Here is a 22,807-nt window from a genome sequence, read left to right on the forward strand (position 1 = left end):
CCAATCAATCAAGGTCTGCCTCTTCGGATATTCCCACAGGTTCAGCCAATCAGGAGACGGCAAGGGCGGGACTGTGTAATGACGTCAAATCTGTCAAAGGAAGCACGTTGCAGTTTCGCGGAATCACTTAAAGGGGAAGAATGCACTGGTTCGTAAGAGTGGTCAAGTTTATTTCAAACATTAAATTAAATTAAATTCAACATGAAATGGAGTAAGAAGAAAAGTAGCTTAGCTTTCCTTACGTCCTGTGTTTAACTTGCAAACAAAGAGTAAACAAAGAGGGACACAAAGAGTAAACTGTGCAATAGTCAATTGAAAAGGGTAAATACAGGTGTAAATTTGACAGAAACATATTGAATTAAAAGAACATTCCAGAAAAAAAGTGATTATGGTCGCTAGGCCCGAGACTATAATAAATACATTAATTAATCACACAAATAAGCTCAGTAGTTTTGCCAGCTTTAGTGTATTGCCATGTGTATGCATCGCCAACAGGCTTGAAGAAGGTCTGTGCATTGGTTTCAGCACCTTGGCACGTTAGTTCCACAGAACAACGACATGAATGGAGTGAGCCCTTTTGTCAGTCTCTTTGTCTCGGTGGGAGGAGTCGGGGCCGGTAGCATACACACAGTTCAGGAGAGTATAATGTAAACTATATAAAGTAAAGTAATGTTAAAAATTTGGAAGGCTCAATCTCATGTATCATCTCGTAAACCGAGCGTCTTGCGTATTAGCATTTACTGTTGTATTTATTCTTTCATTACTGAATAAGCTATCTATTGTTGAAATAAAATATATGTTTTTGCAAATAGAAAACGAGAACATAAATAAATACAGGAAGTGAACTGTCTAACAGATTAAACAAACTCTTCTTCCTCATTCTATTCGGACACACTGTGATGTTACTTAATGTAACTTTAATAAACTGTATCAGCTACAGTATTACTCGAATGTGGCCCACTTTAAGACTAATTTGTTTGTTACAGCTTCAGATACCATCTTGTTCTGAAGTAAAACTGTATATTTACCAAATGAACTACATGTTGTTTGAGTAAACCGGTACTCCCTTTGTCACGTTGGCAACCTTCACTGCAACATACCGAGTGGAGCACAACTGTCATAATTAATGTAATTGTGCTTTCCTTCCTTTATCTTACAAACTTGACCTAGAATCATCGTTCACTCAAAACTAGTCGATCTAGTTTCTGTTTCTGTCTGAGTAGCTGCACACCTGACCTACACATAATAAAAGCATTAATAATGCATGGAAATAATGTTTGTTGAGGAAATAAACCTGTAACACCACAAGCTTTCCTGCTTGCTGCCTGCTGGCTGTGTCCTCCAACTGCAGGTACAAGAGAGGTATTGATTTTCTCATTTATCCCCTCAACAAGAAGGCAAACAAGAATGTTATGCATGGGCCAATTTCAAGGCCGGGGCGTGGTGACTCCCTGGAAGGTCCTCTGGTTGCTTGGCAACCTCTGGGCGATGACAAAAATTCATTCAAGGTAGTAGATAAAAAATGTAACTCTGTAAGGCAAATAGATAAGTGCAACTTTATATGACAATGTATCACACTTTACATATTCATTCAATTCTGCAGTATTTCCAAGGTGATAATTGCCCCCTTTCATAGGCGAAAGAGAGACAATCAAGTGCACAGCATGTGACACACATACTCTGACCCACTGTGATGTAAGATTATTAAATTGTGTCTTGACAGCTCCCCAAGTGTCACTGGAGTATGAATAGACCTGCAGATGGCAAACAAGGTTACCATGCCAACTGATGTACCCACGTTGAATAGTGAAGATTGGGAATTGTTCTCCACTTAATGACATGTTGTTGCGCAGCTTTACACTTTATCATCCAGTGACTTTTAGATGGAGGCTGCAGTATCAGCAATATGCATCTAAGAACATGTAACAAAAGGGACACAGATGAACCCTGATTTCATGTAGTAAACTAGCTATTCTTAATGCTATCATGTCCAGATGTCTCCCTCTTCAGATGGAACTACTCTAACCTGACTGTGACCGTCGTTTCGTGTTCCAGCTGCATATGGCAGGCAAATGAAGCATCCAAATAAAAAGGGGGTGAGTACAGTTGTATTATAACATACACAATGACAACACAGTATGTAGTATCAGCTAATAAGGTAGTGTCAGACAACTTACCCTTTGTATTGATATACATTCTGCAGTATATTAGATAAACTGCACAAAAGGCATGACATATTTCCAAAAAAAGTGCTGTTCCATTCAGTTTAGACTGACTGATAGAGTTTAGACACATACTTGTCGTGCATGCAAGAAGACCCAGTTGTCCTTAGTAACAGGACTCTACCTAGTGGAGGATAGCTGCCTGTGCAGCACTTCACATTTCCAAGTGAAGATTTGAAACAAATTTGCACTCGGATTCAATCAACCACGATGTTGTGTATTTAAAAAAAATCGTCTTACTTTCATATTAAGTAATTATTGTGCTATTTTGTATGTATATTTTGTACCTAAAATGCACTGCAAACAGTGATACAGAACAATACATACAGAATCACTAGTCATTATTAGAGAGAACGTGTTTGAACCGGACTACTTCCGTAAACGTCATTACGGCCACGCCCCCATGTTCCTACGGTAACGACTGGAAGCTTTCCTCCAAGAGGATCATGGGAAAAACGTTTTGCCTGCAAAACGGAGGGACTTTCGAATTATTTTTTTTTAATCTTAAACCGCAGTTAAACACGTCATTGTAACGCTAAATTAGCCATTAAAGTCACACGACGTCTAAACGAAGAATATAAATCCAACAAATATACAGTCAGGTTTTATTTTGAAGACCAGCGCCTACAATTTCGCTAAGTGGCTAATGCTAACAACCGCTATGTGTGTTTTGAGTGATTTCAGGAACGACAAAGTCGCAGAACAAAGACATTAGGTGAGGGGTTTTGAGGTTAAACGTACTATTCCGGGTGTCACAGATGAGGATAACAATGGTTGTTGCGAAGAGAGCGTTTCTTCTTCAGCAGGGTTTGTACAAGCTACTAAATCAATATTCATTCATGCTAACATTTACAACATTAACAGCATGTTTTTGTTGTGCTTTCAGGTGGCAACTGGAGATGAGCTGCCATAGAGAGGAATTCCTGAGGGCATCACTAAACACGAATGTTGCCTCCCTGTCAACATGGAGCTCAAGCTGGAGGTTGTTTTGTGCTCCAGCATCAAACGGAAGAAGCCATGGCCGCGCTTCTGTTGGCTTGGACAGGTAGGAAAAATAAACAACTCAGTTAGCAAAGCCATGAAATGTTAATAAATGCTGCCGTGCTGAAGGAGAAGGAGTCTGTCTTCCTGTTGGATGACAAGAGGATCAGCGAGATCAACATGGTCAATGGTCGCACCAAGAAGAAGACCCCGAAACTCCATCCTTTGCTTAACAATGTGGTGACAATGGCTCCGTCGGATAATGGTAACAATGTCAGACCCAAGTGTGTGACTTATTTACATTTGCTCTCATAAAACTGCCTTTTGTGTGTTTCCCAGGTTTGTGGTTCAGTGGACTTTTAAGAACGGGAGAGATGTTTTTATGGAACCGGGATAAAGACTTGTTGAAGACAACTGTAGCTGTCCCTGAAGTTGCTCAGTTGATTGCTGCTACCCAAGGTACCAACCTGTAGCTGGATGACTACATACTGTAGCTCCTGGCTTTATTTTAAAGCAGGCGTTTGTCCATCATGATGTTCTGAAAAACCAGCGTAGTGCATAATAAAAACTAAAATAAAGTAAAATTACTCTGAAAACACAGCGTAGTGCATAATAAAACTAAAATAAAGTAAAATTACTCTGAACCTCCAGCATGGTACATAATAAAACTAAAATAAAGTAAAATTACAGTGCCTCCTGCCTTGTATTATTCTGTGTGATGTTTTTTTTCCGTTTGCTCTGCAGTTTCATTTATGCATTTTTTTCAGGAAATGCTCCTCGGCTCTCGGTCCAGGTGTCAGGTGACGGCATGCGCGTCCTGGTGGTCTCTACATTGGGGCATTTTTTTCTATGGGAGTGTTTGGATGTCGGAGACTTGAAGGCGGTGCCAGGTGACACCATTAAAGGACGCTGGGCTCAAATACAGCCACTTCACGATACCGTTCTGCCCACCATAAATGACAAAGAAACATACCAGTGTGCCATCTTTTTGAAGACACAGGTCCGTTTCGAAATGTTTTCAATAGTCCTCTAAGGCTTTTCTGTAAGGGGCAGATCTTTAGAGATACAGCATGCATAATAGTACTCACTCTGGATGTGTTTTCATTACAGTCTATGGGTGACGTCTGCCTATCAGCGTTTGTATTCACATGTGGGAAGAAGCTAATTATTACCTACCTCAAAATCCAGTGGATGGATGACCACATGAACTTGGGGTGAGTAAGCATGTTGTCATCATGAGTAAGCATGTTGTCATCTAAAGCAGGGGTGCCTGTGGGCCATTTATGGCACGTGAATATTTTTGGAATCGGTCTCGGCACATTTTAAAAATATGATTTAAAAAATATAGCACAAATGGGGAAAAAAGACCAGAGATTTTACAGGAAATAAGATTAAATATTCATTAATTAATTCATTTTTATCCCAGCTGTCTTCGGATGAGAGGCGGGGTACACCCTGGACTGATTGCCAGCCAATCACAGGGCACATATAGACAAACAACCATTCACAAGTCGCCAATTAACCTAGCATGTTTTTGGAATGTGGGAGGAAACCAGAGATCCCAGAGAAAACATGCAAACTCCACACAGAGATGGCCGAGGGTGGAATTGAACTCAGGTCTCATAGCCTGCGCGCTAACCACTTGGCCACTCGGTGCAGACCGGTGTTAATCATTCATTCATTTTTTACCGCTTATCCTCACGAGGGTCGCGGGGCTGCTGGAGCCTATCCCAGCTGTCTTCAGGCGAGAGGTGGGGTACACCCTGGACTGGTGGCCAGCCAATCACAGGGCACATATAGACAAACAACCATTCACACTCACATTCATACCTATGGACAATTTGGAGTGGCCAATTAACCTAGCATGTTTTTGGAATGTGGGAGGAAACCGGAGACTCCGGAGAAAACATGCAAACTCCACATAGAGATGGCCGAGGGTGGGATTGAACTCGGGTCTCCTAGCTGTGAGGTGTCCGCGCTAACCACTCAATCACCGTGCAGCCAAGATGAAATATTAAAAGAGTAAAGTCAAACTGAAGAGGAAAAAATAGCATTACGTTTAAATATTAAACGGAAAAAAGCGTCTGCATGAGAAACAACCAAAACAAAGAAAAACGTGTCAATGTTTGGAAAATTTGGTTGGGGAAAAATGTATGTATTCCTGTGTGTAGTTCCATGGGATACAGCATACAATGGGCCACCAAGACCTACTCCATGTCCCATTTTAACCCGACCTGCCACCCGGTGAAGTCCAGAGGGGCGCTGGTGGCTGACTTTTCACCTGACGGACAACTCCTAGCCATTATTTTGAATCAGCGGCAGCCTAAGGTAAGAATAAAAAAAAATCTCGAGCTTACTGGTTTTAAAACATGTTTTGGTTGCAGGCGACACAGGTTCTATTTGTGAGCACACAGAACTTTGTCTCCGTATCCAGCGGCCTTGGTGGTTGTGGGTGTAAAGCTGAAGAGATTCCTTCTAAGTACATAAGGTACGGACTATACGCAATCTCAGTTTGTTTGATTTTGGACTGGAGTTTAAAGTTTTTTTTTTTTTTAGGTCATACTGGGTGGGCAGTCTAAGCTGGTCACATGATGGCCTTTTTCTGGCCTGTGTTCTGAAGAGAGGCGCCCTTCTCATCCTGGCTCGTCTTGGCGGGCTGCTCTCTCTGACAAGCAGTGGTTGCAATGTTGACTTTGGACCCGCGCACTTCATCCCCCTGCACCCGCTGGTCACTTACCGGTTGGTCATTATATTTGTGTACAATGTAATGAGATGCAGTATAGGATATGTCTAAAAAAATGATGCCTTTGCATAATAAAGTCTGCTAAGACGAGAGGTGAAATGTCTCCTCAGGCAACCTTAACAGTCCAGTTGCAATCGATTCAATGCCCTGAGAATTAATTAGGAGGCTCTGTAATCCTTGTGTCCTAATCTATTTATGGAAGTGGCTTTGTTTTTCGGCTTTGTTTTTAGGCCACAGGCTGAGGCCGGGAGAGCAGAAGCCTATCTTTCCAGCTCGAGCGTCTCAGCGCGAGATATCATGAGGCAGCGATATTCCGTGACCTGGCATCCTCGCCTTTTGTACTGCATTGTTTCTGACGGCTACATGGCCACGGTATTGAGGGTCCTGAACAGACCGTCACCTGCAATGTTGGTGAAAGCTGTGCTGGATAAAGCCAGCAAAGACCTGTGGAAGGCCGGCCAGCTTCTGGATACATCACAGGTGCTAAACATTTATTTGGCTTACTGTTTTAAAGGTTACATATTGTATTTCTCAACCACCTGAAATAAGAGTCAGAGGAGGTCTCAGTCATAGCTGGAATTGCATTTTGGAAACCCATCAAGGAACGCACAGTTTTGTGTGTCTGAAGCTTTAATGCTAATGAGCTATGTTTGTCCTTGTGTGTTTCCAAGAAGTGCTATTGCACACATATCCATTTTCTATACTGCTTATCATCATTAGGGTCGCGGGGGTATGCTGGAGCCTATCCCAGCTGAGATGGGAGTACACCCTGGACTGGTCGCCAGCCACATCCATTGTCATTGTAATAACACTAGTATATAGCTATGTGAACTACAGTGCTAACATTACACTGACATGTTAACAGCAGCATCATGCTAGGTTAGGTTGCTGAAGAAAAACAAAACAATTTACAGCTCCTATGTCTCGTTGACTGACCGATAAGTTGGAAGAGTTTGAGGCTTTGTTTTAAGATGTGTAGTGAAGCCTGCTTAAAAAATATATATCTGTCCTATCACGTCCATGAGGCTGGCCTGAAAAGCTGAAAAGTGTGTGATGTGATTGTTTCATCTGTTTCCAGAGTTACGTGAAGGTGTTGTTGGATTATGTTGCATCATACCACAATCTGGACCATGGCTTTGAGGAGTCCAAATCATTGACTACAAGTGTGCCTCACGCTGCCGAGTCTGTCCCTTCTGCAGCCACGCTAGAGTCCTCTGTACCTCTTTTTCTTCAGGACCAGGGCCACTTCAGTGGCACAAAAGAGCTACTTGAAAAAGTGCAGGTGTGTTAAAAGGGAAATTGCAGGTCATTGTGTCATGGCTTCTGCTGTTAACTATTATATTTAACTTCCAGACCTTCTTTGACGATGATTCTGAAGTAGACGGACCTCCTCCTGGCTCTCAGCCAGCGGAAGGCCGTCTGGAGTTTGCCTCCATGTTTGATACACTTCACGCGCTGGACTCCGAGACTGATTCTAAACTGGCGCCTAGCCCCGTTCCAGAAGAAGACTCTGAGGAGACCACACGCTGTCTTCACCATGAACTTGTGAAGATCCAAAATGGGCTTTTGACAGCTTGGGCTCTCTGCATGTCTCTGGGAAATGCAGTGGAAAACCGAGCCCACCTACTGAAATACGCTGTCTATCGGGTAGCACAACTTTGTGCTTTTCTCCACTTGATCCCAAGCGCCGATGTCCACTCAGGGACAAGTAGTTCATTGGGATCTTCTTGGCTCCTGCAACTGCTCAAAACACTTTTATCATTTCTTCCCTGGGATCACTCAAGCGAGCCTCATGTCCTGGGACTGGTGGTGGAGCTAAGCAAGCAGCTGGCACACTTGCTGCTGGGCCCTCAAACTGAGGCCTGCCCAACAGGTCGGTTAGACGGTCTGCGTGGAGCTGTTTCCATTCTAAATCTGGTCTCTGATGCCCTCGACCGCGCCTACAGCCTACAGCCAAGAAGTGTGTGGTCTTCAGCAGAGAAGGACCCTCAAATTGCATCCTCAGATGTCTACCATGTGCCTGTACTACAGGATCACAGGGAGGACAATTGTGGGGTTGTACATCAGTGCCCGTCTGTACCCCAGAGACCATCCAGCAGGTTTGGCTTTTAATTTAAAGAATCGAACAGCACCCCTCACCCTACACTCTTTTTCAAAATATTAAACAATGTGATCCCATTGTCTTACAGGCTGGTTGGGGTGTGGCATTGGGTCTATAGCATCACCCGGCAATACCAAGAGGAGGTGCGAGATGGAAACAGCTTTGGGGAGGATGAGGAACAGCTGTCTGTAATCATGTCTGAGATCCAAACAGCTCTGCAAGCTGCTGGAGAACGACTTGAGGAGGGTCCTTCACTGCTGAATTACACAGGTATAATAATCCATATGGTCATGCTTTGGCTGATATTTCAAATGTGTATCTAAATATCATGGATTATCTCGTCAGGTGAACAGCAGTTCCTGTGTGGCTTGTATGAAAATAGTGCTGAGACATGGCGGTCACAAATTTGGGAACAGAGTGAAAAAGGTATTTCCATTTATTGTCCTAATTTGTCAAAACTATTGTGTAAAAATTATGATAATGTGTGTGTCTTAGGTTCTCGTCGTAGTGTCTTCCTGGAGACAAGGCTATGCTTGGCTCTCCTCTACAGCATGTTGGCTCAGTACCACCTGAGAGAAGCCATGGAGTTGGGAGAACACATGGCCCACTTGGTGCTGCACAATGCCGGACATTACAGTAGCGACGCAACTTGCACATGTCGGTTAAAAAAAAAACGTGGCATGCTTTGTTTAGGTCTCATGTCATCAGTCATTGAACTTTGTGCTCTGCAGACGAGCCGCTGTTGCCCACGAACCTCCACCACGACGCTGCCTGCTCTGTGATTCATGCTCTGGCGAGATTCATGGCCTCCTATTTCACTAATCAGCCTCTTAAAATCTTGCCTCCGCACAATGTGGCCGTTCTGCCACCGCTACATCTACCTCATGGTACGTGTTGAACATATTCTAGTGCGGTATTTGTATTTTGTGTATACAGTATTTTCTAAGGTCACATCCACACTATTATATATTTAGTTATTTTGTATGTTTTCCGGTTAGCGCGCAGACCTCACAGCTAGGAGACCAGGGTTCAATTCCACCCTCAGCCATCTCTGTGTGGAGTTTGCATGTTCTCCCCGTGCATGCGTGGGTTTTCTCCGGGTAGTCCGGTTTCCTCCCACATTCCAAAAACATGCTAGGTTAATTAGCGACTCCAAATTGTCCATAGGTATGAATGTGAGTGTGAATGGTTGTTTGTCTATATGTGCCCTGTGATTGGCTGGCGACCGGTCCAGGGTGTACCCCGCCTCTCGCCCGAAGACAGCTGGGATAGGCTCCAGCACCCCCTGACCCTTGTGAGGAAAGCGGTAGAAAATGAATGAATGAATGAATGAATGTTTTCCATGCATTTTGCCCTCTCATCCAAATGTAGGTTATCCTTTTGGGCAATCCCAAACTTTTCAGCCTAAAACTGAGCTTTGGCTTGTGTCACAAGAAATGTGCATTATTATTCATCATTCATTCATTTTCCACCGCTTTTTTCTCACGAGGGTCACGGGGGGTGCTGGAGCCTATCCCAGCTGTCTTGGGGCGAGAGGCGGGGTACACCCTGGACTGGTCGCCAGCCAATCACAGGGCACATATAGACAAACAACCATTCACACTCACATTCATACCTATGGACAATTTGGAGTCGCCAATTAACCTAGCATGTTTTTGGAATGTGGGAGGAAACCGGAGTACCCGGAGAAAACCCACGCATGCACGGGGAGAACACGTAAACTCCACACAGAGATGGCCGAGGGTGGAATTGAACCCTGCATTATTATTTCAACCTTATATAGTAACAGTACACCAGTAATGAAGTTATTGACTTGCGGATCTTGGTTTCATTATGTGCATATTTTTCCTGAAGTCTTCTGGCGCCTTCTCAAGCCCCACCCCCCTTCATTTTATATTGACATTAGTTTTATTTTGTTTTGTGCCAGCCTCAAATGTGGCACGTCTGGTGCCACTCAGCCAGGAGGAGGTGGCTCGAGCGGTTCGCCAGCAGCACTTGTCAGAGAAGTGGACCGTGGACTACGCCCTAGATCTGCTTCTTCTCGGGGGTCTCCTCCCAGAGACTGCATGGCTGGCGTACAATCTTGGGGACTGGAAGACCGCGGCCTCCGTTAGCCTAGCTTACAATAATTTCTGCACTGACCACTTGGACTTCACGCGGTCAGTGTGTGAGCAAATTCATTTCTTGTGGCTATCGCTGAAGTACTTTTTTTTTTTAAACAGGATTAACAGACAGGAACTTCACCTCCCGAAAGCTTTGCTCCCTCAGAGTATTTTTCAAGCAGAGTTGCAATGGCTTCTTGACAATAACACTCTAGAGCCCAGGGATATCACCGACAAGAGCTGTATAGGTTAGTTATTAAAAATATCCATGATGACAATGAGCTCTTTCACCCACCAGCATCTTGTCTCAACCTTTAGACCCTTTGGAAGAAGAAGACTTGGCTGTGTTACAGGTGTCCATCCAGGAGATCCTGAAGGCATCTGTCATGGCTGATGTGAACGTGTTGTCTTCACCCTTGACCTCCTTGTTGGACTCAGCCAAGGACCTGTGCTCAGGCCTGCCTGCATTGGTGCACAGTGGACTGTATTTGCCGTCCCCGCCTCTTTATTGTCCTCAGCCTTCCCCCAACACACAGGTACATTTAAAAAAATATATATATTACTATTAGTTTAGATGTATATTTTCTCATTGTTGACGATTTCCATCCAGGATCCGGTAGGCACGGTGGGGCAGCTTGCTGAGGTTACAACACGCCACAAAGTGTCTGGAGTTCTCCAAAGGATGCTACTACTCCTCAGGGCTGCTCATTGTTGTCACCCTGCTGCTCAGTGGTACATCAGTCATCTACGCCGTGCTAGGCATCTACTCTTTAAGGTACTGCACTCTCTATACTTAATTTTAATATATCTTCACATCTTCCAAAGTTATGTTTTGTTTTTGTTTTTTTAGATCAAGAAGCGGTACTGTTACCCCTCTGCTCTTGACGAGGAAAAGGTTCTCCCAGAAGGCTTGAGGAAGTTTGTCAGCCATGGAGGATTCTTCAAACGGGTCCCAAACAACAAGAACCTGGACGTGGATGCTATTCAAACTATTAGTACGAAGCTACTTTTTTCTGATCTCGTTTCTCTTATAAGGTACTGACACCGGCCTGTTCAATCAAGTCTGTTTTAGGGAGCTGTGTGGTTTATGCTGGATGCTTCACGTCAGAGACCATCTTTCCATTGCCTGCAGGAAGTATCAGGCTGCCAGAATGCAACAGGTAAGTGTTGGATTGTGTGCGTAATTATCTATACTAGTCATGTGGGTGGGACTCTTTCTGGGTTGTTATTTTTCTGACAAATACACCACATGATGTCACAGATTTTTAAACTGCTGAGTTGATGTTTCTCACCTTATGTCTATTAGGCTGATTCAGAGATTCTATCAGCCTGCGTGGACGCTGTTCTCTGGGCCCAGCGTTATTTGCCCTTTTCTCACTTCCTGAATGCAGAGGAAATCCTCCAGGACCTCATGCTCAGCCTGGTGTCTGAACTGCCACCTCTTGCTCTGGTGAAATGATGGTTTCTCACTCTCCTCCTTCAACAACAACAACAAATTATACTTTGTTTGTTTTCTTCCTTAGGTGGCAGACACACTAGTACTCGCCTTCCCTGAGAAGGAGGAGTCTGTCAGAGTCCCCTTAAGGGAAAAGTATAAGTCGCTGCTGCAGAGGCTGGAGCAATGCAGTGTCACTGGTATGTACACAGATTATAAGTATTTATATGTGTATTATAACTATTACTGTACTTAATGCCCAAATAGATCAGAACTCTTCTTTACACATCTCGTCTGTGCCAGAGTGATTAGTGTTGCCAACTTCACCCACCCAATGACATGAACGCACGTAGCATCGGGTCCCGCCCTTCCCCCCATCTAAAAGTAGTTAAAATCTAGTTTGTGATATTAAAAAAAACAACAGGAGAGGGTTCATTTGTATTTCTAAACCTATGGTTTTTCAAGCATCCATAAAGAACATATGTCCATCCATCCATCCATTTTCCTCCGCTTATCCGGGTCGCGGGGGCAGCAGTCTGAGTAGGGAAGCCCAGACTTCCCGGTCCCCGGCCACCTCCTCCAGCTCCACCGGGAGTACACCAAGGTGTTCCCCGGCCAGCTGTGAGACATAATCCCTCCAGCGTGTCCTAGGTCTGCCCCGGGGCCTTTTCCCGGCCGGGCATGCCCGGAACACCTCACCAGGGAGGCGTCCGGGAGGCATCCGGACTAGATGCCCGAGCCACCTCAACTGACTCCTTTCGGTGTGAAGGAGAAGCGGCTCTACTCTGAGCCCCTCCCGGATGACTGAGCTCCTCACCCTATCTCTTAGGGTGAGTCCAGCTACCCTACGGAGGAAACTCATTTCAGCCGCCATATATGCCACATATGTCAATTATGCAAATTGAACGATAGGGCATCTGACCCAACCTACGTACCCGCAGCCCACCGTAGATGGATACATTGGGTAGTGCATATTGGTAGGACACTTCATTATGGACACAAAGACAATACTGTGGTTTAACCAAAATATTAGGGACACTTCTAAAGCACATTGCCACATTGTGTTGCCCATCAGTGCTGTTTATAAACATACTCCCCTGGATGCTGTCTTTTCTTCAGAGGGGAACAAACAGCAGGCCAGTGGCTCAATGACAGTTGTGATCCAAGACAAACTCAAGCAGAGGAGAAAGCACCTTGGGCGTATGCTCAGGCACCTGGCTCCTCTTGAGCTCCGACTGTGGGGGAAAGAGGATGAAGAAGATGATGGGGGATGCAGACCGGGGATGTCCGTGCCGAGGCAGCTCTCACCTGCCATGAGCGTGAGCACCAGTACTTTAACAGACGGAAATACAGAGGAAGTTGAGGTTGTCGCTTCTACCCCGCACAGCCAATCCAAAGCAAGGTAACCAGTGTGCAATAAAACCTATGTTTTTTTTTAATTTTATTTTTTAAAAGGTGTGGCTTATTTTGCGTTGTCTTCTTGTAGAGTGGCAAAGGATAACAAAAAAAAGACTTCTGTTCCAGCGAGGAGTGGGACTAGAGAGCAAAATGTCAGTCACTGTGATGCAGCGCTTCCTTCCCTCCCGGTAGTAGGTACCTGGGAGTTTGAACTCGAGGATGACGAGTATCTAAACTTTCTCGAGCTCTTCCTTAGCTACATGCTGGAGAAGGACAGCGCCGAAGGCGGCGAATCTCCCTTACTGAAATCTTTTGGTTCCACGGTGAGGGAGAGAGAGCTGCATTCGCTCACCTTTGATGTACTCACCACGATGCACCGACGCCAAAGAGAAAGTGGGCAACATCTGGCGAGGAAACACCGTGACAACGATCTTCCCGTTTTCAGAGCCGGGGGCTGCCACAGGACAGTGAAACGTGGCACAACGCCTGAGTCGCAAACGTCAACGAGCCTCTCTGCCCTCGCTGTGTCTGGGAGACAAAGTGGTTTGTTTAACCGACATCAGAGCAGTACACCATTACAGAAAGCCTCTGCTTCCGAGTCCAACCAAAGTGCCTTGCAACCAACAGAGTGTTGTTCAATATCTGTGGAAGCCATTGTAGAAGTGCAACAGGTCTTAGATCCTAAATTAGAGGCTCAATTCCCAGAGCTTGGCAGGCTTCTGGAGTGGATGTTACGCTGGGCTGACAGAAGGGTTCTCCAAGGGCATCCTGGCAAAAAGAAGCAGCAGAACAAAGAAGGAACGTCCGATAAAGGAATAGTCATGCGTGTCAAAGCGTCTGCGCCGGCCGTCCTCACCTCTCTCAGCCTGCTGGAGCGCAGGTTCACTCCTCAGCACGAGCCCAACTACTTCATTGGTCGCGTCCAAGTTCCGGAACCACAATGGACTGTTGCCCCCATGGTGCGACCCGAGGAGGGCATGAGGCTGGAGCGAGAGAGCAGTGTTGATACCGGCTATCCCGGGTCGGCGAACACTCCCATTGGTGCTCTCGATCACAACCTACAGCAAAGAGAACCTTCCATGTAAGTGCAAATTTCACAAAGCTTACAGTCATTTTATAGAAGCTGAAGTGAGTATTTATTACGCTCTTCTAGTGGTTCTCATGCAGATGAACCCGCAGTGATGATGTTTCAAAGGACGCCTCTCCCTGACGACCCAGATGACGTCAATGTCAGCGCTCCCAGGTCTGTCCCAATACAACAGCGACCATGCTTTGACGATTTGGATGTTACACCTGAAAAAGAAGGTATGGCACCACAATTGTAAATATCTACGTCTCATATCAAATCATTCAAAATCAACAACATGGATGTGCCACAGGCAAAAGTGACAATGACTGCACTGAACTGTCGTCCTCGTTCTCCAATACGATCATATCCGAAAATCCTTGCTCACCTCAAATGGTGAATATCAGCCACCCATTCTCAATAAATTGCATTACCGTATTAGTGTACATGCACAGATGTCTGTTTTGTCTTTTTCAGAGTTTAAAGGTAGCAGATCTGATGGAGACATCCAGCTCCGCATCTCTGTGAGTTGCTATTACATGTCAAATTATTCTCTCAACACGTTTGGAGAGTACGCAGTTAGACATGATTCATTCTTCAACTTTGGTTGGGAAATTGTAATACATGATACTATCAGATTCTTGTTTTGTTGTTTAAGCTCCAGTCAAGCAGGAAGCCATCCGTCCACCCAAACATCAAGTGATCCAAATCCCCCAAACACTAAGGCAATCCAGCCTGAAGAAGAGCAGCACACCAGTAGGCCAGTCGACCATCCATCACGTTCTCAGCCCCATCCTTCCATACCCTGTGCACCCACTGTGGATCCTATCGGCCCTAACCATCCACCCAACATTCAGCCATCACCACTGAGGCAGCGTGTCGGTGAAGATTTATACAGACTGGTCCAGGTAACACCTTTAACCCATTACACTCACTTTGGATTGATGCTAATGTGAAATGTTGTGTTACAGCACATCAACTACATGAGCCTGATGGAGGTTTTGGGAGCTTCCTTTTTCAACCTGCAGCTCGCACAGCAGAATTCATCCTTACATCCTGTCGCGCCTTCATCACATGTCGCCAATGTCACACCTCAACAAAACCTTACCACCCCCCAATCACAACAAATATATGTGCCAAATCCAGAATCTAACAACCCAGCCTCCATGTATGCACAGCAGCTTCCCATACAGAGCCTTCACAATGAACCCTCTCCAGCAAATGTTCAATACCACAACACCAGGAATCTACCCTCCAGTACACATGGAAATTATCAGGTAATACATGTTTTTTTAATATTGCAGTATACAACAGGGGTGGCCTGGAAAAAATATTTTTTTGAAGCTGTGGGCTATGAATGTTTTCCCTTTGGGCACCACTGGTCTTAAATGGCTTCCGTCCTTGCGCCCCCTGTGGCTGATGTGGGTACCGCACATAAAAAGGTGCATTGGTGGTGATTTTCGATCGTAAAGCAGACAAAATCCTGGCCTACAATCAGTAGCATCGAGAAGGAGCAGATACGTATTCATTACGACTAAAAACAATGTTTAACGACCAGTTTTGGATCTGAATTACTTACCTTAATTGTTGACATTTCTTTTACTTTTTGTCACATCCCAATGCCGAGCAGGTGTGGTTTATTTATTCGCGTATTCCAATGACATGATGTATAATATTCTTTTGTGGTTTGCTCGTCACTATATTAGCAAATTCGTCATATTGTGCGGCGCACATATCTTATAATAAAGAGGACGTGGAATGACGACATGTGGACCCAAAATCATACATGACTTCATTACATGAATGCATTTTTGCGTATGAACAGTAATGAAAGGACAACCCCTTCACTCATTGAAAATCAAAGAAATGTTAGGCTAAACGAATTATTTTATCTTTTCAGGGACTTCAAGCCCGTTCTGTGCAAGCGGAGTCGACAGAAGTTCAAATAAGGAACAAGAACTTTACCCCACCTGCTCAAGGGCTTCTCATCACCAATGGCACCAGTCACGCAGCGCCCTCAAGTGGGAACGTTAATATTGGCCAATCTTCTCAAGCTTCAGGTGTAAAATTACTTCAGCTCCAGCAGACATTTCAGCAGGAGCCTAATGTGCCACACGCTCCAAGCCATGCCACTGTAGAACCAAGCATTAGAGCTGCATCAGGGACGAGAGACAAGAAAAGAAGGATTTGGTCTTCAACTACAAAAAAGCTTATCCGATTTAGCCATAGAGAACCCCCTGAGTCCACCCCAAGGAAACAGCGGTCCGAGGGATCTGAGCAGACGGCTCAGAACTTTGCATCGACACATGGACTTCGTCTGCTGCACTTGCAGGCGGGTCCACAAGGACACATCACATTCCCCAGAATACCATCGCCGCCTCCCCTGTCCCGGCCGTTGATTATCCCTGCCGTTCCACTGGGAGAAACACCTAAGCTCCAGCTTCTTCATATAAACCCCAGACCAAGAATAGTGAGTAACCCCTGGCATAACCAAGTCTTTCATTATCATATCACCCACCCGCTTATGTCTGTCTCTCACCACAGATGTCCACCCAAGCGCCCCGCTTGTCCCAAAAGATTCGCCTGATCTCCTTGGAGGAGTTGACGGGCTTAGTGGCGGGAAGGCGCAACTCTGAGGAGGCTCGACTCCAGCTACTCAGAGTAAATGACCCCACTGAAACAAGCAGAGGGGCTACACCCACCTCGGACTCCAGCAAGAGGCAAAATAACCTTTAGTTGAATCATTTGTTATTTGGATTTTGTATTTTTTTTATAATTGTTTTGCAGGCAGAAGAGGAGAGAGAGGGTACTGAGAGCAAGTGAAACAAACGAGTCTGCCATTATTACACAAGTGGTAAGAACATTAAGTGAAGATAATGCAACCATCCAAGCCTTGTCATTGTTTAATTCTCATATTTGTTTAGCCAAAAAAGGAGCCACTTGTTGCAGAGGTAAAGACCCCTGCAAGAGTTCCTGCCATCAAACCGGGTTCGTACCAAAAAGCACTGCTTCTGCCGTTTATTTCTTCTCTAAATAGTACAAATACATAAATCTTCTTCTCTCAGGATCTATCAACTCTATGCCCACTGGGCGGACATTACTGGACAGGGCAACGTCTACCTCAGCCGAGCTTCATGCCTTCGCTTCCACGTGTAAAAGACCACCCGAGTGCCTCGATGCGTTCACCAACACAGAGCCAAGTAAGCTTTAATGTACTCAGTTAGAAATGTGTCCATTTGACACCTAAGATAAGATAAGATATGCCTTTATTAGTCCCTCAGTGGGGAAGTTTACATTGCACAGCAGCAAGAGTACAGAATCAGTTAAGCAGTACAAAATACACAATATAGAAAAATAAACAATATAAACAACCCAAGTATTAACAAAATCAACAGTTTTACCCAGAGTTATATACAATACAGTATGTAGATAATATGAAACGAGATTAGATATGACCAGTCTATACACTGAGATCTTGCTAGTGAGTTAATATGAGGCATTATGGAAATACTTCACATAGTATATTGCATTTAGAGCCCTTAATATTGCACATGGAGGTTGATCAGAAATTGCACAGTGAATGGGGTCTGGAGTAACTATACTGACTATAAAAGCAAGTATTACACAGATGTACATACCCCCGGGTTGTCTTCAAAGTCTCATGTACGTGTTCCAGAGTGTCCCCCCATGCTTGTGGATAAAGCGGTGTCCACCCAAGCATCTGTAGCAGCCATCACTTCTGAAGGTAGGCTGCATACTCACCGTAATGTAGAACTCGCTTTTTATTTGCAGCGATGATAACATGTGTCCATGCTTATTTACACAAAATACAGAGACAGGACAGCTGCGTGAAGAGAGCCCTCCTAGAGAAACACATGACATCCTACCATCACAAGAGAAAATTAATTTGGTAAGAAACTAGACATTTTTGTTTATAATATTTATTCCCTCTTATATAGCTAAAGGTCCCGTATTATTGTGTTTTTCAACTAGTGTAAATAAGTCCCATAATACTGTACTGGAAGTGTCTCATGCAGAAACATTTTATACACTTTTGACATATACTGTACGAGGTAACTCACAGTAACCTGTCCAACATAATATATAATACAACTACATAACATGGAGTAGGACAGGAGTGGCATAGGAGGACATTAACGTGACCAACGCTGCAGTGCTAACGTTACACTCACATTTTAACCCTTTATAGGGCACTCGCTGAAATACTTAGAAATTTAAAAATTAAATCCTTCAGTGTTATTGGGGGCTATAAGAAGACATTTTTTCTCTTTTTACTTTTTAAAAAAGTTTCAGGTTTTGGGTGCAAATCAAGATCATAGAAGTTACCATATATGGTTCCTTGCCCATTTAGGGTATGGAAAAGGGACAGGTCAAACTGCACAAGGTGACATCAACAGAGGTACTGTAGTTAGAGTGACTGTGATCAACTAATCATGGTTAGTTTTTATGTTTGGGCCGAGAGTGTCGGGGCCCCAAGCGTCAGAAAATTGCAATTTCCGACTTCTGAATGAAGAAGGAAGTTTGATACTCTCTGGCTCGCTCCTGATTGATCACAGCCCATGATGTCACTTCCTGTGACATTGGCTCACTCCTGATTGATCACAGCCCATGATGTCACTTCCTGTGACATTGTCTGATCTTGTCTGATTGGCATGAGAAAGTCACATGACTCTGTTGGGGGAAACCCTGTTTTTTTCAAGTTGCCATATATGGTTACTTGCCCTATAAAGGGTTAACAGCTACATCACACAAGGTTAGATACAATATCCGTTGAAGACTGACTGATAGTTGCCATATATCCATCCATCCATTTTCTATGCTGCTTACCTACCCGCATTAGGGTTGCTGGAGCCTATCCGAGCTGACTTCGGGCGAGAGGCGGACAATAACGGAGCACATATAGACAAACAAGCATTCACACTCACATTCATACTTATGGACAATTTGGAGTCTCCTATTAACCTAGCATGTTTTTAGAATGTGGGAGGAAACCGGAGTACCCGGAGAAAACCCACGCATGCACAGGGAGAACATGCAAACTTCACACAGATACCCAATCCTGACTGCGTGGCCTACATGCAAACCGTTCAATCCTTTTCTCTTAGGATCAGGTCAGCCGCAACTTCCTGAGCGTCTTGGATATTGAGGAGCGCGCACAGCATCAGGATTTACCACCTCTCAGCTCAGGAAGGCTGGAAAGAAAAGATGCTCCCGCCTCGAGCCCTCCTGTACTCACCCCTGCTCAGCTTCATTTACTTGCAGCTTCCATCGTTAGTGGCACTCATCCTGCAGCTCAAGATCCACATCAGTCAGTCAGAATTTCACAACAAACCACGAAACCCATCACACAGTCAGGTCTGGATTTAATGTGAGGACCACATCATTATCTGTTGGCCGGATTTGATCCCAGTATTTGTGTTCTGTTCTAGGTCTCCTTGAGGACTCCGCTTCAGTCAGCTTCACTGAGCCACAAAGACTTACTCCACCTCACGTTGACGATTCACCTGACTCTGATCTCTATAAAGCCATTAACACACCACAGATAGATAGACCTCACAGTCCTCCATTAAAAAACCCTACTGCCTGGTTCTCATCCCGCCTGTCGGAGCTGGATTCACAGCTAGCCGCTCTCCAGAACATTGCTGACTGCTTGGAGAATGACCTTCCTGGGTCTAAAATCGCAAATGAGGTATTTCCATATTTGTGTTCCCACCATCTGTATGACACTAATGGTTTATGCATTGTATAGTTGGTGAACAAGCCTGAGCACGCCTCTGCAGTCTCGGCCCCAAAGCCCGTGATGGCAGCTAGAAAAACAGTTAGACTGTTTCTCCCTGCGGAAGAGCACAAAACAGACCTGGAACTGAGCCAAAACAGTCAAAGAAAGAATGCCTTTGCGGGCAGTAAGTCACATTTTCCTCACTTTGACATGACTTTTTCAAAACGACTAAATATTTCCTTGCGTTTCTCAGAATCTACGCAACCACCTCAGGCCCTACCACAACCTGCTATTTGGAAGATGGATAATAAAGAGGATCAGGAAGAAGAAAACCATCACATGCTTCACCATAACTCCTCTACCCCAGACGGAAAGACACCATCTCTGCATCCGTCTTTTTCTTCTCAGCTTGGTCACGGCTCCTCCCCCTCCTCTCACCACAGCGCCCCTCCAAGTACAGATTAGCTTTCATAGTTATACTGTATATTGCTACACATAATACATGTATGTTACACTGTATTGAACCAAATATTGTATATACTTTGAATACAGGAGCAGTGGTCTTTTTCCAGACCCATTTTTGGAAACTTAAGAATGTTCAGTATTAATGAGTCAACAGCTGGCAGATTACAATAACAAAATAATATCAAAGGTTACTTGATGACTCTGTTTCATTGATTACCATTATCTTTTTATTATTGTTTTAATATTTATATTTAAATTTATTTAAATTTAAATTTATTTATATTATTTTATATTGTTATTTATATTGTTATTGTATATTGTTTTTATATTTATATTTATATTTATATTTATATTTATATTTATATTTATATTTATATTTATATTTATATTTATATTTATATTTATATTTATATTTATATTTATATTTATATTTATATTTATATTTATATTTATATTTATATTTATATTTATATTTATATTTATATTTATATTTATATTTATATTTATATATTTATATATTTATATATTTAAACAATAATAAAAAGATAATAGTAATCAATGAAACAGAGTCATCAAGTAACCTTTGATATTATTTTGTTATTGTAATCTGCCAGCTGTTGACTCATTGATACTGAACATTCTTAATTTTCCAAAAATGGGTCTGGAAAATTATTATTATTATTATATTATTATATTATTTTTATTTATTATTATTTTTATTATTTTTATTATTATATATAATTAGCATCATCCAGTCTTGTATTTGGGTCAATAACATAATTTTGTTCATGAAAATAATTTGTTCTTCCAACAGAGCTAAAGAATCTGTCACCAGGCACATTGGAAACATTTGACGAGTAAGTGGATTTGAAGTGTTTTATTAACAATTCATTTTTTAATTGTTCTTTTCATGTGTCCATCTATAGGACAGCTAATGGGAGTCTGGACCAAATGGGGTTGTCTGATACCATGGAAATCCTGGAAGGCTTAGTAAGGGAAGGTTATTTATCCCAGACTGACCTGGAAATGTCATTTTTGGGCCCGTCTGCACTTGACTTGAGCAGGTACGGTGCTCTTTCCTGGTGTGTTGCATGTTGTATGAGGAGCACCGAGTTAAAAGACAATGTGGCCCGTACAGCAGACAGGAGAATCAAAGCTCTGACTTATCACTGAAACGTGCTCTCGCCGATGACGAGAGGAGAGAGCTGAGAATGTGGATGAGGCGGAAGCAGAGGGAGCGAGGGTCTGTTTATCAGAAACAGAGAGCGAGCCTACGGGAGAGAGAGCGCAAACCTTTTTCAGCATCGAGGACATTGGTCAGATCCAGCTGTCAGTCAGCCATCATATCACGACACATGGTTACTCATCTGCCTTTTTTGTCATTGCAGAAATCTCCTAACCATGGGACCATTTCGAGGAACAAAGAGGAAACGCAAAAGTATGAAAGTATTTACCTGGATGTCAAAAATGTGGCCGGGGCGGGGGCGCGGGGGGGGTTCTTCATGTCTGCTTTAATGTGACATGGATATCATTTTTGATGACCAGGGCAATGCTCCTGAAACAATTCAACCAGAGGATCCGTGAGGCCACTTCCTTGGCTGATCAACTTGGCAGCAACATCTTCACACCATCTCGTACTTTTGTGATTGACGAGAGTCCGATGCCCGCCCCTGCCGTCACTACTGTCCGGTGTGCCTCTGCACCACCAGGCACTAGCAATCGCAGGTACTTTCTTGCAACAGAGGTTAATTAAAAATCTGTTCATACTTAACTGGTATTAGCTGTATTTGCTTGTATTTTAGAGCAAAATCTTTGTCGGGTTTCAGCCATGAGAAAAAAAGTCTGAAGCATCCTTCAGGACAAACACATGCCCAGCATCGGCCTTGGACTGCGGAAATTCCAGGACAACCTTCCGAGGACAGCAAGAGGCTGCCAAGACCAGGTAGAATTGTTGATACTGATAATTAAATGATATTTGAAGAAACAAACCTTTGTGCTGCTGTCAGGGACCTCTCTGTCAAGGGAACATCCGATCTCCCCACAAGGCTTGCTGTCCTCCACAGAGAGCCACGAGGAGCAGCATTTCAGAAATATGAAGCAGCAAAGAAAGGTGGCAGACATGGAGGAGAGCGATGCAGCCAATCCAAGAGGCCCCTCTTCAGATGTTTTCAAGTTACTTGGCTTGGACAAGACAAAAACTGTGAGTACAGATGAGATGAGTGTTATTAACTGAGTTATTAACTTGTTGAGTGATGTCCTGTTCTGGTTCCAGGAGTTACTTGCAGGGCTTTCAGACCAGCAGGATGATGGTGCCATAGGTGGTGCGTCAGGCATGGAATGGCTGAACAAGGTGACAGAGAGCGGTGGTAGCAGCCTCAGCGATATCGACTGGGCGGCCATCGAGAAGATGGCAGCTGCACATAACTGATGTGCCTTTTCAATATAGCTAATATTGTAACTTAGTACTGTATATGACATCTGCGATTATATTTCTACTTTTTACATTTTTGTTATGTATCATGTTTTCAAATGTGTTGATTTTGCACAGACTGTA

At 43.8% G+C, this 22,807-nt stretch overlaps 1 protein-coding gene across 7 annotated transcripts; it reads left to right on the forward strand.

Moving 5' to 3' along the window:
- Positions 1-2,617: 2,617 nt before the first annotated feature.
- cplane1 (ciliogenesis and planar polarity effector 1) lies at positions 2,618-22,806 on the forward strand. Of its 7 annotated transcripts, XM_058061626.1 has the most exons (51): positions 2,618-2,937; positions 3,008-3,029; positions 3,109-3,267; positions 3,333-3,468; positions 3,543-3,662; positions 3,971-4,203; positions 4,314-4,417; positions 5,375-5,531; positions 5,588-5,691; positions 5,760-5,942; positions 6,177-6,426; positions 7,025-7,228; positions 7,300-8,045; positions 8,136-8,317; positions 8,393-8,473; positions 8,543-8,704; positions 8,779-8,934; positions 9,975-10,206; positions 10,270-10,397; positions 10,468-10,685; positions 10,760-10,924; positions 11,000-11,144; positions 11,212-11,309; positions 11,456-11,599; positions 11,673-11,784; positions 12,704-12,986; positions 13,071-14,063; positions 14,136-14,287; positions 14,362-14,444; positions 14,526-14,572; positions 14,707-14,956; positions 15,020-15,325; positions 15,949-16,518; positions 16,593-16,768; positions 16,836-16,902; positions 16,973-17,036; positions 17,114-17,248; positions 17,725-17,793; positions 17,882-17,958; positions 19,175-19,424; positions 19,499-19,758; positions 19,819-19,972; positions 20,042-20,242; positions 21,068-21,110; positions 21,180-21,317; positions 21,392-21,569; positions 21,642-21,691; positions 21,799-21,978; positions 22,056-22,195; positions 22,260-22,453; positions 22,526-22,806. In XM_058061626.1, the coding sequence occupies exons 3-51, from the start codon at positions 3,187-3,189 to the stop codon at positions 22,679-22,681; spliced, it is 9,357 nt and encodes a 3,118-aa protein (XP_057917609.1). In that variant the 5' UTR covers positions 2,618-2,937; positions 3,008-3,029; positions 3,109-3,186; the 3' UTR covers positions 22,682-22,806. The 7 variants fall into 7 exon arrangements, with proteins under 7 accessions (XP_057917609.1, XP_057917601.1, XP_057917642.1 ...); XM_058061618.1 differs by having other exon boundaries at positions 2,618-3,029; XM_058061659.1 differs by having other exon boundaries at positions 2,618-3,029; positions 22,317-22,453.
- Position 22,807: the final 1 nt, after the last annotated feature.

The sequence above is a fragment of the Doryrhamphus excisus genome, chromosome 2 (assembly GCF_030265055.1).
Source record: "Doryrhamphus excisus isolate RoL2022-K1 chromosome 2, RoL_Dexc_1.0, whole genome shotgun sequence".
NCBI lineage: Eukaryota > Metazoa > Chordata > Actinopteri > Syngnathiformes > Syngnathidae > Doryrhamphus > Doryrhamphus excisus.

What these genes read in the sequence shown, in the direction of transcription:
- cplane1 (XM_058061618.1), top strand. Translation starts at nt 3,187, where the DNA reads ATGGAGCTCAAGCTGGAGGTTGTTTTGTGCTCCAGCATCAAACGGAAG. An exon ending in AAAGAATGCCTTTGCGGGCA is followed by an intron (nt 19,973 to 20,041) that starts GTAAGTCACATT and finishes TGCGTTTCTCAG; the next exon opens with AATCTACGCAACCACCTCAG. An exon ending in AACAAAGAGGAAACGCAAAA is followed by an intron (nt 21,692 to 21,798) that starts GTATGAAAGTAT and finishes TTTGATGACCAG; the next exon opens with GGCAATGCTCCTGAAACAAT.